Source organism: Crinia signifera, chromosome 1 (assembly GCF_055691185.1).
Source record: "Crinia signifera chromosome 1, ASM5569118v1, whole genome shotgun sequence".
Classification (NCBI taxonomy): Eukaryota; Metazoa; Chordata; class Amphibia; order Anura; family Myobatrachidae; genus Crinia; species Crinia signifera.
This window is the reverse complement of record NC_139217.1, coordinates 115328659-115347808: the sequence shown is the minus strand read 5'-3', so window position 1 is coordinate 115347808 and position 19150 is coordinate 115328659. Positions and strand designations below refer to the sequence as shown.

Here is a 19150-nt window from a genome sequence, read left to right as displayed (position 1 = left end):
ACGTGGATAGTGGGGGTATGAAAAGGTCGTAGGACGCGTACCGCCGCCCCTCGCGGGCTCGCTGCCCTCGCCACACTTCGGGTTGGCGTTGATAGTGGGGGTGGTACAGTGTGAAAAAATACATATGGGGTGCATTTAACATGTTTGCTACTAATTTAAATGCATTTGGGTGCATTTGTGATCAAAATCGCATGCCATCGCATGGCATGCAATTTTTACAACAAATTCATAAAAAACACGGATGCGATGGGAGCCGTGATAGTATACAAGTACCAGAATTTCTATGAAGGTGGAGAAACACTGGCATTTCATCAAAGGTTAAATGTATCCAGTCTAGCAGTTATCTGTGATTTCGCATTGTTTATAACCTAGTTCTCTTGGGACATGGACAGGCAAAATGTATATTGGAAGAGTAATAATCAAATAAACTAGATAATTAAGTAGCTGAAAGTTGGTCTGTTAATATACTCGTGTGTCTTGCTCTTTCAGACTGAAGAGACTCATCCAATCAACTGGAAACCTGAAATTATCAAAAGGAAAAGATTTTAATAAACAGCATCTGTATTTTTTTTTTTTTTACATTTTGTTTATCACAGTTTGACATAGCATGGATTTTGTTTCAAACATTAAGCATAACTTTGGCTTCGGCCTTTGTCTTTCATCATTGTATTAAAATACATCCTGTTATGGCTATTTCTCCTGAGATCCCTGGAAGCTGTCATATTTTCCCCCCGGTAAAGAAAACCCATTAAATTTGGAGGCTTCCCGATCTAGGGGAAAAAAGAAAAAACTTGTGTTCTTTTGATTTCTTTAAGGCGACAGACTACACAGTGGCTATATACAATGATCAATTGTTTACAATATTTTTGAAATCTAACCCGATCATCTAGAACCACTGTGTTCTTCCAAGTGACTTTATTTATTTTTAAAGAAGGTGAAGATAAATCTTCAATTGCATTGACCCAGGTGGTTCTTAGTTTTATGGTTTTGTATTTGTATCATCATTCCAATAAATCCGTTTAGTGTATTGATTGGCTGGTATAATTTAGTACTTATACTGAAAATAGAAACTATTTTAGGAAGATGTTAACTATTATGTGGATGAGAGGCAGTTGCTGGTAGGAGTGTGCCAGGCTTGTCAGATTATAACATCAAGTCATAGACCAGGAAACAATCAGCGGTTCTCAGTTTAGCCTAAAACCAGTGTTAAAAAAAAAAAAAAAAAATGATGTAACAAAAACATGGTTTAGCTTCAAGACCTTAATTAAACAAAAAAAAGCTTCTTCCTAAAAATGTTCAGTAGTCCAGGAAGGATATTTACCGCTTATGTAGTTGGATAGATTAGGTCTGTCTGTGAAGCATGAACACAACTGGAAATATCACGAGTCAACTTTTACTTCAATAGCCAAATGGCAAAGTGTGTGGCAGTGGGTGCCAGGGAAAGCCACTAAATCAGGACCATGCAGAACTGACACATGATCTTCATTATAGCTATTCTCATACATCCTCTGTTAGAAGAGTATCTAATACATTCTTATATTGAAAGTACTATATTTGACATTAAGAATTTTTTGTTGTTTGTTTCTTACATTCTTATGGGATACAGGGAAGTCGTTCATAACGATGGGGAAAAGAGGGTTTCCGTAGGAGACAGGCACATATAAACTTTTATACAGGGTGTACTGGCTCCTCCCCTCCCATCTAGACAGTTTAAGAAAATGTGCCTCAGGAGAAGCATGCATCAGGAAGAGCTCCAGAAAGTTTGCCTTCTGTTCATTTTCTTTATTATTTTGGGACTGCTGTTTTGGACGAAAACAGCAGTCCTGCGTCGTGGGAGACTGGGGGAAGCGTTCAGCTGCAGGCCACTTCATGGTACCGAGCTGACCCTGCCACAGGACCACTGTCCTGCGTGGGTGATGTTACCGCGGGCATTGCACTGCAGCGCGCACACCCCTGGCATGACGCACACCCCTAGTCCAGTCTGAAGACGTCATGTGGTGAGTACTACCCCGGGTTTCCCCTGCCGTGGGGCCCCCAGGTTACTGTGCGGAAAGATGGCGGCGGCGGTATCGGTGGAGCCCTGCACAGGGACCGCGCAACCCCCCGCATACACTGGGACAGGGTACTGCCTCCTGTACTGTCCAGGGGAGTTTACCACAGGTTAGACATTTTTCAATGTCAGTCTCAGTATAAAAATGCAGGTAAGCTCCGGCGCCATTACGCTGGGCGGAGCTTACCCAGAGTGGGACCATAGCTCTGTGAGGGTGCCAAAACCTGCTTCTTCCCTGGCTGCTGGAAACTCCATTGTACTGCTCCAGACACTCCTCAGCAGTGTGTGGAACAGAGGGAATCTGCTAGCAGAGACAGCATCAGGTTTTCAGCGCTTGTGTACTTGTGCACTTGCCTGCATACACTGAAAGTACTGTTAAATTACTGTACTGTTTACCAGCTCTTAAAATCGGAGAGCTATGGTTGTTTGGTGTATTGGTCCCCTCTATTACCCTCTGTACACTACCCCACTAGCTTGGTAAGCTGTACAAGATCAGATATAACTACACATAGTAATTATCTGGGTCTAAATCACACTGCATATCCACTGTGTTTGCTCTGTGTGTGAGGGGAGATTGTTTGTCACAATGGTGAGGAAACTTACATGTAAGTTTGTGCCAGCTTCTTCCTCACAAGTTACTTATGGGCCATGCATGTCCCCTCAAAGTAGTGGGGTTCCCCCACAGCTTACTGGACAGCAAAGTAGCACACAGGACAGCTCACAGGAGCCTGCCCGGGCAGCTGGGATGAAATCCATGCTAGAAACTGTAACAACACAGTTAGCTACTACCGCAGCACAGACCCAGAGAGTGCAAAGGGAGCTTGCTATCCTCTCTGCTAGAGTTGATATAATGACTCCTACTCCTGGGGTAGAAGTGCACCCTCCTAAACCCCTGAGTCTGGTGCAGGGGGGGGGGGGGGATGAGGATGAAGAAGCAGACATGGGGGGTGAGGAGCCTGATGCTTCACAGTCACTGCTCCGGGGCACAGAGCCATTAATTATGGCAATCAGGGAGGTGCTTGACCTTCCCTTAGCTGAGTCCTCTGAAGGGGATTCCTTCTTTGCCACTCAGAAAAAAACAGCAGGTTGTTTTCCCTGAGCAGACTGACTTGGAGACTACTTTTAAGTCGGCGTGGAAAAACCCAGAAATGAGGTTTAAAGTTGCTAAGAAATTTACAACCACGTTTCCATTTGATCCTGCGGGACGGAAAGTGTGGGAGGAGCCACCTGAGGTGGATTCCTCTGTGTCTCGTTTAGCAAAAAAGATGATGCTTCCAGTGCCAGGGTCTTCCTCTCTGAAAGACACCACGGACAGAAAGGTTGAAAATACCCTTAAGTCCATTTTCACATCTAGTGGCGCGTGCCAGCGTCCAGTTTTAGCAAGCTGTTAAATGCAAAGTCTATATATACATGGGCCTCCCAGATTAAGGAATGCCTTCTGGGTGACATGACAGTGGCGCATTTGTCTGAAAAATTACACCATATTAAATGGTGGCCAAGGATGAGCGGGGAGTGAGACGCTGGTCTCGGCTCGCTCCTGCTCCGTGAGCAATCTGTAATTATCCTACCTTTGCCCCCGTGAGAGATTAAAAAAGTCTGCAGGGAAGATCTCCGGGTCTCTGCCCTCTGAGCTGTGCCGATTGCTGAGTGCCGGCGAGCCCTCCTACAGTGTGTAGCAGCGTGAGTCCGGTGGACGGGCGCCCCAGCGTGACGTGAGAACTTGGGCGGAAGAGAGGAGTCACCGGCGCCGACGCTGATGAGTCTTGGTGCCGCAGCAGAAGGGCGGTCGTGAGAGGACTCCTGGAAGTGCGGAGAGAAGCGCTGTACACCCGGCCGGGCGGTGGAGAACGGTTGAAGTGCTGGTGACGCGCTGTACGAGACCCGGCGAGGTCCCAGGACGGGAGAACGAGGTGAGAGGTCGGACTCCTGTTCCTGTGTGCGTTCGGGCCCCGGCCAGCAGAGAGACTTTCTGAACAGATGGCGTCTGCCTAAGCGGTATCGATACACACTCTGCTGAGGGGGACACTCCAGCCTAAGCCAGAGACCTGATTGACAAGCTTTCCCTGAGATCCGTGGGATCTACAACCATAATCCTGATCCAGCACTTGCTTACGAACCGACAGGAGGCCGGAGAGAGACGGGACATTCTGAGGTGAGGTGTGGGGCTCATTCAATTCGGGGGAGGATTGAATCATTGTGCACAAACTCTGACTCTAACATCATCGGGCGGAGGATAGTCCTCACACCCAGATATTAGCTATTTGTACAAAGATTCTTTTTACCCTGTGACTTTACCGTTCTAGTGCAAGCACCAAACAATAAGCACAACTTGTGGCTATATTCTCCAACTGCACAATGGGTAAAACACAAAATACCACTGCTGCAACCAAGCTTGCAAAATTTGCAAGGCAATCCGGGAATCTCACCCCTCCCCCCCCTATCGCTGGGGCCGATAGTCCCCCCACAAACCCAGCCCCTCAAGACCAACCAGATACTTCAACACAAAGAGTCTTAGATGCTCTCTCTGCTAGTGAGGGGCGACTGGCCTTAAAAATAGAAAAAATCCAAGAGGATTTGGATCTGATCCGTCAGTCGGTCCAGAAGGTGAAGGAGCGGGTCAAAGAGGTTGAGAGTCGCACCTCGGATCTGGAGGATAAGTTTAGACCGCTCGAAGCAAAAATCGAGATCCTTACCACTCAGGTGAACCATATCAACACTAAAATGTCAGATATTGAAGGGCGTAATAGGAGAAACAATATAAGGCTAGTCGGCTTGCCCGAGAAGGCTGAAGGAACAAGCCCAGAAGCGTTCCTAGAGGAATGGCTGATTAAAACATACGGCAGAGAGGCATTTTCGAAATTCTTTTCGATTGAAAGGGCCCATCGGGTCCCCACCAGAGCCCCTCCGCCGGGCGCACCACCTCGAACAGTAATAGCGAGACTCTTGCACTACAGTGATCGAGACTCAATTCTTAAATTATCTAGAGCCAAGGGTCCATTGGATTGGAACAACACCAAAGTTCTAGCCTTCCCAGACTACGCCGTACAAGTCCAACGCGACAGAGCCCAATTCTTTGAGATCAAACGACGCCTGAAAGAACTTAACCTCCAATATGCAGTACTATTCCCCGCTAAGCTCCGGGTTATACATAATAGCACAGCTGTTTTCTTTCTTTCACCCAGAGAAGCAGCAATGTGGCTAGACGCCAACTTCCCAGGCGCCAGGCAACTGGACTCTGTTAGATAATAATTCAGTTAAAGGAATAATCATTATTGTATGTTATTTACCTGATTCTCTCTATTTTTTTTTTTTTTTTTTTCTCTCGCTATTATTGTCTAAAATGTCAAATGAATGCAATCTCTTACGGGGGTATTAAGTAATAGTCCCGACTTGGAGCAGGAGCGACCTCCCTGCTTATGGTCATTATATTGTCTCATGGCTGTTTTTTTTTTTTTTTTTTTTTTTGGGGGGAGGGTGGGAGGCGGGGATAGGATTAAAGCATGCCAAAGGGGTAAAAGAGGGAGACTGGGTGTGCAGGGTGGTGGGAGGGATTGGGGACATGGGGGAGGGCACGGCATGGGCTCCGTCTGGTCGGCTACATTACCAATGTATTGTGTGCATTTTATTGTATTTTGGGAATATCAAATATTTCTTGTGTGTAAGGATAAATGTCTCTAAACTATAATTTCCTTACGTGGAATGTGCGTGGGTTGAATAATAAAGTGAAACGATCTCTGGTTCTGAGACATGTACGGAACCATGGGGCAGATATCATTTGTTTGCAGGAGACTCACCTGGAGGGGGGAAAAGTGTTGGCATTAAATCGATCCTGGATTGGGTGGACGCTCCACTCAACTCACACTTCCTCCTCCAGGGGAGTCTCTGTTATTATTCGGAAAGGGGTACCTTTTATTTCGGAGGAGACTAGGATTGATCAGTGGGGTAGATACCTATTTATCAAAGGCAGATTGGGAAATTGGCCTCTCCTATTAATAGCAGTCTACATACCTCCTCCATTTAACTTGGAAGTTTTGAAACTTGCTGCAGACTTCATAGCAAATTATCCGTGTATACCAACCATCATGATGGGGGATTATAACAACGTATTAAACCCCTCTTTAGATAGGAGAAGTCCAGCAAGTAGGGACAACCAGAAGCAAAGAACAGGTTTCTTTGACTTTATCAGCGAAATGGGGTTGAGAGATGTGTGGAGGGAGAGATCGCCAGAGGCTCTACATTACTCTTGCTACACTAGTGCTGTCGACTGCTTTTCTAGGATTGACCTTGCACTTGTGTCAGAGGAAGTGGTCCCCCTCGTCCAGGATATAGTCTACCTGGCGAGGGGTATCTCAGATCACTCCCCACTTCTCCTTAAAATTTCCCTTGGCGTAAAAAGGGGATTTTCTTATTGGAAATTAAATACATTCTGGTTGACACAATTGGATTCGGTAGGTAAATTCGAGGCCTCATGGGCAGAGTTCTTTGAATTGAATGATAATACAGCCCCAGAGGGGGTAATTTGGGACACTTTTAAGGCATTTATTAGAGGGTCCTTAATCAGAGAAATAGCAGGATTAAAAAATTCATATAAGAAAGTGGAAAAGGAGCTGGAATTGAACTGCACTAATCTCGAAAGGGAATACCTCCTCACCCCCAATGAGGCAAATAAAACTAGCTGGAGAAAAGCACAGGAGGAATGGCAAAAATGCCTAGTAGAGAAAGAACAGTATAGAGAGCTTTATGCAGGCCACCAGAGGTATAAAGAAGGGGAAAGACCGGGCAGTTTCCTGGCCAATATAGCACGCCACGATAGGGCATCTAATGTAGTTTCTGCAATTAAGTCAGCACAAGGCAGCCTGATCTATCAAACCCCGGATATTGCCGAGGAATTCGGCCAATTTTATCAAAAGTTATATCAAACACAACAAAGTCACTCATTGTCAGAAATCCGGCAGTATCTGCTTGATATCGTTCATTCAACATTATCTAGTGATGCTAAGCAAGCTCTAGACGCTCCTTTAACGTTGAATGAAATTGAGGAGGCTATAGCCTCTATTCCTTCAGGTAAATCTCCGGGGATTGACGGAATTCCACAAGAGCTTTATAAAAAACACATTAAGTTTCTTGCTCCTAGGCTCCTTGCCCTGTTCAATGGAATATATGTAAATAACGATCTTCCTGACTCTATGTCAGAGGCCATAATTACAGTGATTTTAAAAAAGGACAAGGATCCTAGTGAAGTGGAATCCTATCGACCAATTTCCCTCCTCAACAGTGACGTTAAAATCCTGGCCAAGGTGTTGGCCAGGAGATTAAATACTGTTCTGGGGGAAATTATACACGCCGATCAGACCGGTTTTATCCCGGCCCGATCAACTACAACTAATATCAGAAGGCTATATACGCAATTGCAGGCTTCGCACGAGTCCAAGCAAGCTGCTATAATATCACTCGATGCTACAAAAGCCTTCGATACGATTGAATGGGCATATCTCTGGGGGGCCATGGAATGGATTGGCCTAGGCCCAGTTTTTATTAACTGGGTCAGGGTACTGTATAAGTCTCCAGTGGCCAGAATCGCGGTGAATAAGTTCATTTCACCTAGATTCAAGATTGGTCGAGGCACCAGACAAGGGTGTCCGCTGTCCCCGGGTCTCTTTGCCATCGCCATGGAACCACTCGCTTGCCTTATTAGGAGCAATGAGGAAATAAAGGGGATTAAGATCGGTAACTGTGAAGATCGCATTGCTCTATATGCAGATGATATCCTCCTTTTTATTAATGATCACATGGAGGCGCTGCCGAGGGCCATGGAGGTGGTGGAGAGATTCGGGGACTTCTCGGGCCTCCGTATTAATTGGAACAAATCCTGCATTCTCCCTATAGAAGGACCATGTCCTCCCAGCGAGTATGCTCAGTCACCTCTGAAGTGGGTCACTGACTTTCAATATTTGGGCATCCGGGTTTCGAGAGACACATCTAAATTTATTCCTCTTAATATCACCCCACAGATTGACTATCTTAAATCTAAGATAAACATATGGGCTCGCCTTCCATTGACACTTACCGGAAGAGCTAACCTAATAAAAATGATTGTTCAGCCTAAAATTGTGTACGTAGTGCAACACTCCCCCATATATATTCCGAGGAAAATCTTTAAACAGATGGAGGGACTTGTATCCTCATTGATTTGGGCGAATAAGAGACCTCGAATTAGGTTGAAGACGCTTACTAGAGGAAAAAAAACGGGTGGATTAGCACTCCCTGATTTCCGGCTTTATTATTTAGCGGCACAACTGGCCTCAGATAAGCGTTTACAAGCTTTAAATAGAGCAGATTGTTTAACGGAGTTAATAAGACTTACCACAAACGGGCATACCCCTCGCCAGATGGTCTTAGCCGGAAATATACGGCAAAATTGGCCACCAATAATAAAGCAGATTAATCTAGTCTGGAAACAGACAGAAATTATCTTGGGCAGTAAGGGTATAGATCCCGAAACTCCGTTACACAACGCAAGGGCTCTATCAGAGCTAGATAAATTACAAATGAAGAATATATGGGGCGGAAAAGGTATCACAGAGATAGGTCACCTGATGGAGAATGGGGAATTATTGTCATTCAATTCACTAAAACACTCTCATTCCCTCCCTAACAAACACCTATTTAGATATATCCAGCTTAGACATGCACTATCGATCCAGTTTAAGGGCTCTACTTTTAATCTGGAACATTCTTTGACTAAAAAATTATTTCAAAGATGCCCTAATAGACATGAAGTTTCATATATTTACTCAATACTCACTCAGGATTTAAATTTAGAACCTCTCCCAGGAGTTAGGAGTAAATGGGAGAAGGATTTGGGATTCATAAACAATGAAGACTGGATGGGTACTTTGACTGACATCTGGAGAGCAACTAACTATCTCAGATTCCAGCAAATCCAGATGTTTATAGTACATAGAATCTACATGACTCCAAAACTGCTATTTGAAATTGGTGGAAGGGATAGTGATTCATGTCATAGATGTCTTAATAGTAGGGGTGATTTCTGGCATTTACTATGGACATGCCCTGTAATATCTAAGTTCTGGGGGGAGGTGGTTGAAGAACTCTCAAAAAGGGGTATACCCAAAGAAGTATGTACAAGCAAAGCATGTACCTTAGCAATATTTGATAAATCTAAACTGGATAAACATACAAGACAATTTCTCATTATTGCCTTCACTTTAGCTAAAGTATGTATAGCCAGGAAGTGGATGGCCAAAGAGGGGCCCCTGTTGGAAATCTGGCTCGCCCTGGTTAAGACCACAATGGCTAATGAAAAATTTGTCCATTTAGCACGCGGTACAATACACGTATTCAATAAAGTGTGGAGTAACTGGAATGTAGCCTAAAAGATTTAGGATATTAAGGAAATATGTGAATTATTAATTACCCATGCCGGGGGGGGGGGGGGGGGGGCGGGGGGGGGTAGGCGGGGGGGGTTGGGGATTGTAAGTTAGATTATAGAATCAAGAGTAATCAGTAGAGGTAAGAAGCGGATGGAGGATCAATCCCAGGGGTAGTAAACCCCTCCAGTTGATTAGATCCTGAAGGGCTGAAGGACCTGGAGGCAATAAGGGCTCCATGAGAGAGGATCAATTTAGTTAACTCAGGACCCAGTTTGGGGCATATCACTTAGTATACCAATATATTAGCTCCTGGGGGAATAAGCCCCTAGGCTTTAAGAATAAATAGAACATTACTTTTATCACTAATAAGCATAAAAATTGTTTATATACAGATGCACTTCACTGCTACACTTTTATCCTCTTCTTCTTATTCATATTTTTTTTTTTTTTTTTTTTTTTTAGTTATGATTCTGCTAGGACCACGCAGAGAGGATATAATTCTACTTAATCACTGTAATAATATTATGCTAAAGTTATTTATATTAGAAGTTATCTCACCTATAAGCAATATACACGTGAAAGAGAAATAGAGGGGGGGGGGTTTCTGGGGTGCCTCGGTAGTCAATGTCCTCGGCAACACTAGAATAGATAGAACTACTGGGACTGCTCTTTCCCATCTTTGTTAGGGGGATACACCAAACGTTCGTAAATACACTGTCTTAAATGTATATGACTGATCAAAGGTCATGTCTAGATATAACTCAATTCAATCACTGTAATCACACCACGCCGAGGATATATATATCAGAGTCACTTCACTCATTAGTAATATATAACTGAAAGAGAAATAGAGGGGAGGGTTCTGGGATAGGGGTTAAAAATGGACCTAGCTCACAGGGGCGCCCCGATAGTCAATGATCTTGGCAACGAGGGATTAGATAGAACCACCGCTCCTACCCATCTGCATTGAGGGAATGTACCAAATGATCGTTAATATATTGTTTTAATGTATATGACAGTTCAAATGTTATGTTTTACGAAATTACAAACTGTGATGGGAATATGTATCAGTATGGAATGTCCTCCACTACATGGAAATTGATGCTTTGCTCTTGCTTTCTTGATCCTCTATATATTTTGTAACATGGAAAATTTTAAATAAAGTTGAAATAAAAAAAAAAAAAAAAAAACCAGTGTTAAAAAAAAAAAAAAAAAATGATGTAACAAAAACATGGTTTAGCTTCAAGACCTTAATTAAACAAAAAAAAGCTTCTTCCTAAAAATGTTCAGTAGTCCAGGAAGGATATTTACCGCTTATGTAGTTGGATAGATTAGGTCTGTCTGTGAAGCATGAACACAACTGGAAATATCACGAGTCAACTTTTACTTCAATAGCCAAATGGCAAAGTGTGTGGCAGTGGGTGCCAGGGAAAGCCACTAAATCAGGACCATGCAGAACTGACACATGATCTTCATTATAGCTATTCTCATACATCCTCTGTTAGAAGAGTATCTAATACATTCTTATATTGAAAGTACTATATTTGACATTAAGAATTTTTTGTTGTTTGTTTCTTACATTCTTATGGGATACAGGGAAGTCGTTCATAACGATGGGGAAAAGAGGGTTTCCGTAGGAGACAGGCACATATAAACTTTTATACAGGGTGTACTGGCTCCTCCCCTCCCATCTAGACAGTTTAAGAAAATGTGCCTCAGGAGAAGCATGCATCAGGAAGAGCTCCAGAAAGTTTGCCTTCTGTTCATTTTCTTTATTATTTTGGGACTGCTGTTTTGGACGAAAACAGCAGTCCTGCGTCGTGGGAGACTGGGGGAAGCGTTCAGCTGCAGGCCACTTCATGGTACCGAGCTGACCCTGCCACAGGACCACTGTCCTGCGTGGGTGATGTTACCGCGGGCATTGCACTGCAGCGCGCACACCCCTGGCATGACGCACACCCCTAGTCCAGTCTGAAGACGTCATGTGGTGAGTACTACCCCGGGTTTCCCCTGCCGTGGGGCCCCCAGGTTACTGTGCGGAAAGATGGCGGCGGCGGTATCGGTGGAGCCCTGCACAGGGACCGCGCAACCCCCCGCATACACTGGGACAGGGTACTGCCTCCTGTACTGTCCAGGGGAGTTTACCACAGGTTAGACATTTTTCAATGTCAGTCTCAGTATAAAAATGCAGGTAAGCTCCGGCGCCATTACGCTGGGCGGAGCTTACCCAGAGTGGGACCATAGCTCTGTGAGGGTGCCAAAACCTGCTTCTTCCCTGGCTGCTGGAAACTCCATTGTACTGCTCCAGACACTCCTCAGCAGTGTGTGGAACAGAGGGAATCTGCTAGCAGAGACAGCATCAGGTTTTCAGCGCTTGTGTACTTGTGCACTTGCCTGCATACACTGAAAGTACTGTTAAATTACTGTACTGTTTACCAGCTCTTAAAATCGGAGAGCTATGGTTGTTTGGTGTATTGGTCCCCTCTATTACCCTCTGTACACTACCCCACTAGCTTGGTAAGCTGTACAAGATCAGATATAACTACACATAGTAATTATCTGGGTCTAAATCACACTGCATATCCACTGTGTTTGCTCTGTGTGTGAGGGGAGATTGTTTGTCACAATGGTGAGGAAACTTACATGTAAGTTTGTGCCAGCTTCTTCCTCACAAGTTACTTATGGGCCATGCATGTCCCCTCAAAGTAGTGGGGTTCCCCCACAGCTTACTGGACAGCAAAGTAGCACACAGGACAGCTCACAGGAGCCTGCCCGGGCAGCTGGGATGAAATCCATGCTAGAAACTGTAACAACACAGTTAGCTACTACCGCAGCACAGACCCAGAGAGTGCAAAGGGAGCTTGCTATCCTCTCTGCTAGAGTTGATATAATGACTCCTACTCCTGGGGTAGAAGTGCACCCTCCTAAACCCCTGAGTCTGGTGCAGGGGGGGGGGGGGGATGAGGATGAAGAAGCAGACATGGGGGGTGAGGAGCCTGATGCTTCACAGTCACTGCTCCGGGGCACAGAGCCATTAATTATGGCAATCAGGGAGGTGCTTGACCTTCCCTTAGCTGAGTCCTCTGAAGGGGATTCCTTCTTTGCCACTCAGAAAAAAACAGCAGGTTGTTTTCCCTGAGCAGACTGACTTGGAGACTACTTTTAAGTCGGCGTGGAAAAACCCAGAAATGAGGTTTAAAGTTGCTAAGAAATTTACAACCACGTTTCCATTTGATCCTGCGGGACGGAAAGTGTGGGAGGAGCCACCTGAGGTGGATTCCTCTGTGTCTCGTTTAGCAAAAAAGATGATGCTTCCAGTGCCAGGGTCTTCCTCTCTGAAAGACACCACGGACAGAAAGGTTGAAAATACCCTTAAGTCCATTTTCACATCTAGTGGCGCGTGCCAGCGTCCAGTTTTAGCAAGCTGTTAAATGCAAAGTCTATATATACATGGGCCTCCCAGATTAAGGAATGCCTTCTGGGTGACATGACAGTGGCGCATTTGTCTGAAAAATTACACCATATTCAGGACACAGCTAAAGTTCTGTGTGAGGCGCAGAAGGAGTTAGGAGCCATTAACGGCCGTAACTCAGCCATGGCGGTATCGGGTCACAGATCCCTCTGGCTCCGGCAGTGGATGGCTGACGCTGACTCCAAACGGAGCGTTGAAAACCTTCCCTTCACAGGCGAACGGTTGTTTGGCAGCGATTTAGATGAGTTAATCTCTAAAGCCACAGCAGGGAAGTCCACCTTCCTGCCATCGACCCCACAGGCGCCCATGAGTCCTTTCCCTTCTCACACCCAGCAGTCCTTTTGGACCGGCAAATTCCGCCCAAAAGCCAGGGGTGGTTCAAATGCAGCCAGAGGCTCCCGAGGTAAATTCAGGAAGCCTGCTGCTTCGGCCAACACAGAGCGGCCATCCGGGGCAGCTGCAAGTAAACCTGCAGCATGACGGTGGGGCTCCACCAATAGCTCCGGTCGAGGTGGGAGCCAGACTGGCGTTCTTCGGCCATGTTTGGGAAGCCTCATGCCTCAATTCTTGGGTACGGGGTCTTATTTTGCATGGCTACAAGCTGGAGTTTGCAAAACAACCGCCTCACAGGTTTTTCAAATCAGGCCTTCCAGTGGACCAAATGGTATTGCGGCAAGCAATCCAAAAACTGGTGCAGGCCAGAGTAATAACCCCGGTCCCTCCCCTAGAAAGGGGGCAGGGTTATTATTCAAATTTATTTGTTGTCCCAAAAATGGACGGGTCGGTTCGCCCAATACTGAACCTAAAATCCCTAAACCCATTCTTGACTGTAACCAAGTTCAAGATGGAGTCCTTGCGGGCCGTGATAGCGGCACTGGTGGAGGGGGAGTTCTTGGCATCCTTGGATGTGAGCCTACACCACCAGGTGCTCAGTGCTCTGGTGGCTCGGTAGGGGACCCCACTAGTAGACGTAATGGCATCGAGACACAATTAGAAGGTGTCCAGGTACTTCTCCAGGGCGAGAGACCCTCAGGCGGAGGGAGTGGACGCCCTCTCCATACAGTGGGCGTTCAACAGCCTGATTTATGTCTTCCCACCGACTCCCCTAGACGGAGCCGAGGTCATTCTAGTGGCTCCAGACTGGCCACGAAGAACGTGGTATCCAGATCTTCTAAGTCTTCAAAGGGACTCGTGTCGTCTACCTCTGCAAAGAGACCTGCTCATGCAAGGTCCGTGGGTCTTCCAGGCCTTAGAGCAGCTTCGTTTGACGGCCTGGAGGTTGAGCGGAAGATCCTAACAGAGAAAGGATTTCACGCATCAGTCATCAAGACCATGACGAGTGCTAGGAAGCCGGTAACGGCTGCACATTACCACCATATCTGGAAGAGATATGTAGGATGGTGTGAACAAGGGAAGTTTGCTCCAGCGGAGTTTAAACTTGATAGATTCCTCAGATTCCTTCAATCTGGCTTGGATCTGGGCCTACGTTTAGGCTCCTTGAAAGTGCAGGTATCTGCACTGTCTGTCTTTTTCCAAAAGAAGCTGGCTAATATACCTGAATTGCAGACGTTTCTGCAAGGCGTCTTGCATATACAGCCTCCTTTTGTGGCCCCAACTCCACCATGGGACTTGGATGTCGTTCTGATGTTCCTTCGATCCTCCTGGTTCGAACCGCTGGAGGAAATAGATTTAAAATATCCCTCTTATGGAAGACAGTGGTTTTATTAGCCTTAGCCTTGGCTAGGCAGGTCCCTGAGCTGGGGGCGTTAACCTGCAAAAGCCCTTATTTGATCTTCTATGAAGACAGGGCAGAATTACGCACTAATCCACGTTTTCTTCCCAAGGTGGTGTCAGCATTCCACGTGAACCAACCAATTGTGGTTCCTGCTAGTGGCCCTCAGTCTGAGGTGCCGACAGCTTTGGATGTGGATCGGGTTCTCCGTGTGTATATCCGGAGAACGGCAAGAATTCGTAAGACTGAAGGGCTTTTTGTCTTATATGATGCCCAAAAGATCGGGCGCCCTGCTTCCAAGCAGTCTATTGCACGCTGGATCTGTGCAACCATAAAACAGGCTTATGTGGTGGCAAAGCTTCCTATGCCTGCTGGGGTGAAAGCCCACTCAACTCGTTCAGTGGGGACTTCCTGGACGGCTGCCCGAGGAGTGTCGGCCTTACAATTATGCAGAGCCGCTACATGGTCAGGCTAACACACTTTTTTGTCAAGTTTTACAAATTTGATGCTTTGGCCACTGAAGATACTTAGTTTGGGCAAGCGGTGCTGCGGCATTCTCCGCACAATCCCGCCCGTTCTGATGTCTTTGGTATATCCCCATCGTTATGAACGACTTCCCTGTATCCCATAAGAATGTAAGAGAAAATAGGATTTTAATACCTACCGGTAAATCCTTTTCTCGGAGTTCTTATGGGATACAGGGCGCCCGCCTCTGTGCGGAGTTCTGCCTTACTCACTCTGGTGAGCCGTGGACCACTACTGGGTCCTTTCATTACCCTGGTTCCTTTTGAAGGTTAACAAGGGTGGAGGTTACCAGAATAACCTTATCGTTTACATTGTGTAACTCAGCTGTCCACGAGTGTTGTTGTCACTTAGGTGACATTTCTTATAAAGTTGTCCCAGTTGGGACACAGAGTTACAAATGTTGTCAATAGTTGACATATTATAAGGCCCTGAGACTTCCACTTGTTCTGTGGTCGCTACAGGGGTATCTGTATGTTGAAAGTTATGTTTGGGTGCGCTGGATGAATCTCACCACGTTAAATATTACACATATTCCTCTCATATTGTTCTCCTCCTTCGGCACAGTTTTCTATTAACTGGCTAGATGGGAGGGGAGCAGAGGGGAGGAGCCAGTACACCCTGTATAAAATATTATATGTGCCTGTCTCCTACGGAAACCCTCTTTTCCCCATCATTATGAACGACTTCCCTGTATCCCATAATAACTCTGAGAAAAGGATTTACCGGTAGGTATTAAAATCCTATTTTTTTGGGTATAGAATGTATATGCCCCCTATAGTATATATCAAAGCATGTGTGTCTGAACAAAATAAACCTCGCAGAACAAAACCTGGCCAGAATGCTGTGTGCTCAGTCCTTTACAGAAAGCTGGCATGCTTAGGAGGAGGGAAATTTTGGTTTTTGGCCCCACCGCTCATCTGTGTTCTCTTTTGCACCCAAGATGGCTGTCTTGCCTGGTACCTTGTGTGGGTGGTATATAAAACCCATAGAAGTTGTACCCAAAATGGCTTGCCAACCTGCATCATGATTATTGTGCTCTCTGCATTCTTTTTGTTTATTACTAAGGCAAGTAATCAAATAACCCTGAAGAAACCCTGGAAAGTTCAAAAATGGGGATATTTTTGGAATTTTGCTTTGCCTGCTAGAGGTGCATGGCATGGCTTATTTGGGCTCATTGAATAGCCCACTGGAGATACAATTTACCCCCAGCTTGCATTATTGTAACTGTACAGTGTTTATATCTGTAGAGCCGCTTTCAGTCTTGCTGGGGATAAGTTCAATATATTGCAAAATTGATTTGAAATTGCAGATTAATAAAAAATGTATGCTTACTAAATAGGTTAAAGCCCTCTACACATGGGGAGATTTAAGCCATTATCGCTGTCTAAATGGTTGCTTTTTGTGTTGTGGGAGATAAATCTCTAGGAGCACACTCCCGCAGCCAGCCTTAATGGTTGCAGGAGCCTGCTTCTGGTGCAGGTGCACAATGCACTGTGCACCAGAGATTTCTAGTCAAAATGAGGTTGAGATAGAATAGCTTGCCATTTTCAGCTAAAATCACTGGTCGCTGATGAAAATGGCACACTGAGCAATATATTGCTGCGAGATATTAAGCGACCATATTGCACTGTGTACACATCTTAACTGTTTACATGAAGGAAAAAAAAGGTACGTTGTCAAAGCTCACTCAACAAGGGTTAGGGGCAAGTAGCTTGTTCCTCTACCCATATGCTTACTAACTTTAGCTCAGTCAGAATAGGCTTGATTCTAATATCACTTAGTCTGCTCTTATTTTTTTTTTTCTTTACTCTTGCCCCACCCACACCAAAGACTTAATGATTAAATATACAGTAATCAAACTATTTGTAACATTCTGCTTAACAGAAGTCAAATTATAGCAATAACCTTTTTTTTTTAGCCTAAGGGGGGTATTCAATGTGCTCCGAAAAAAACTATTTTACGTTTAACATTATGTTTTCGTTTATTTCGCATCAAGAATCCTTTTTCGCTATTTTTTTTTTCGAGGTATTCAAAGGTTTTTTTTCCGGAGACAGCAAGAAGTGAAAAAAGTGAAATGTATCGAAAAATGGGCGTGACTTTTTCGCTAAGCGAAACTTACGCGTATTGTATAAAAAGAACGTGCTGCGCAACGCATCCACCATTTTGGGATGCCGACAGTGTTGTGTCTAATGGCCGTAGTGCAGTGGATCACAGCAGCCCCCTTCCACGTTCGGACCGCGTGTCTTCAAACAGAGTGAGTAATATCCTTTATTTTATTAGTTGTTTTGTACAGTATTGCTGCGCTGTTTCTATTGTTTATTTTCTTTAAAATGGAACCTTCTGCTCGACAGCGTTGTCCTTGAATTTAACCACAGGTTAGGGCTTTTTAGTTTTGTCCGTTGTTAGTGAGATTTTAGCATGTCCTTTAAACGATACTCTCCTTGTGTGTGGCATGTCTTTCATATTTCCAAATTGGTTGTTTTTAGTGCTTGGTTGTTAAGGGGATAAATTCAAATTGTACTGTTATATGAGCTTTGAAGTGTGCACGGTTGGGGTGGGTCAGCATGGCCACTTTTCAAAGCTTTGCACTTTCTTGTTGGGGTACGTCTTAAGGGTGCACCCTGCCTGACCAGCAGCATTTGTTAAACTCCAGCCCCTGCGTGCCAGCCAGAATGCTTTGTGATGGAGCAGCGCTGCAGTGAATAGCAGCATTGCTGGAGGAGCTCAGTCACAGGAGGAGACGTGACTTCCTGTCACACGCAGAAAGCCCCTGTGTCTTCCTCGCAGCCATAAAGCCCATCCAGCTGACCACCTCCAACTATCTTATGAATAAAGAAATAGCTAGATGGCTCTTTTAGAGGTGTGAGGGGGCAGTCGCAGTGTGTGAGGATTTGTATGTGTATTGTGTGTTTATGTAGATGCTGCTTTGTTTATTTATGTATGTGTTGCTTGTGTGTATGTAAGGGCTATTATGTCACTGTATTTAGAGAGGTTGGTCTACAGTACATGTGGATGTATGGGCACATGTAGCTGTGTGTATACATGTGTCTGTGTACCTGAAAGTTGCAGTTTATAATTGTGGGTGTATGTGCATCTGTAGCAACTGCATGTGTATACATGTGATGTTTGTGGAAGTGTGTATAGATGGTGGTTCTTGTGCATATAACGCTGTGTGTATGGATGTGGGTGTATGTGCATATGTTGTTGTGTGTATACATGGATTTGTGTCTGTTAATGCCATATATGAATTGTGGGTGTATGTGCATATGTCCGTCCTGTTATGTGTGTACATGTGAAGTATGTTGCAGTTTCTATATATGTGGATTTTATATGTGTGTGAGTTGCTGTGTGTGCCTATGCGGGTGTGTCTGTATATTAGTCTGGCATAAACAGTAGTCATTCTAATAGAAGCGGTAATCAATCAGACTGACCTTATTTCTACAGTTATATGTCGTGCCCACATAAGTGCTGGAAATTCCCTGCTCATCTTATGACCTGTCGATCTCTATTCAAATTCCAACATAACTCATTAAGACCTTGTCCTTTTTAGACCTAAGTCAGGTCGACCTTCCAGGGAAGTTGCACTAGTGGGGACGACTTTATGACTGTACATATATAATTTCATTCTCACACATGATCCACACCCCGCCTATGGGCATCTGTTATAAAGTTATTCAACTGGGTGTATTCACTGTGCAAGTTTAGCACATGGGGATCTTTTGTTGTACATTGAAACGACCATGCTCAATCATGACATTTGTATTTATTAGGAATGTCTACAGAAAGAAGTCTTTTTTCACCAGTGGATTCCTCTTCAGAAGATTCAGTGCATAAAAATACAGAACATCAAGAACTGGATGAGATGGCTTTGAAGACGACAAGCCTTGTTGGAACTAGAAAGAAAAGCAATGGAAGACATCGGGTAATTAAAATTATTTTGGGTTTATGAATATAGTATCACCAATATGTAATGATAG

At 44.8% G+C, this 19150-nt stretch overlaps 1 protein-coding gene across 2 annotated transcripts in view; it reads left to right on the top strand.

Moving 5' to 3' along the window:
• PLRG1 (pleiotropic regulator 1) overlaps window positions 1-1027 on the top strand; it is a 38979-nt gene extending 37952 nt beyond the window's left edge. For both annotated transcript variants that reach the window (XM_083171995.1, XM_083172003.1), the window contains exon 15: window positions 490-1027. In XM_083171995.1, the coding sequence (XP_083028121.1) occupies window positions 490-549 (60 nt within the window). In that variant the 3' untranslated portion in view covers window positions 550-1027. The remainder of the gene's footprint in view (window positions 1-489) is intronic.
• The last annotated feature ends 18123 nt before the right edge of the window (window positions 1028-19150 follow it).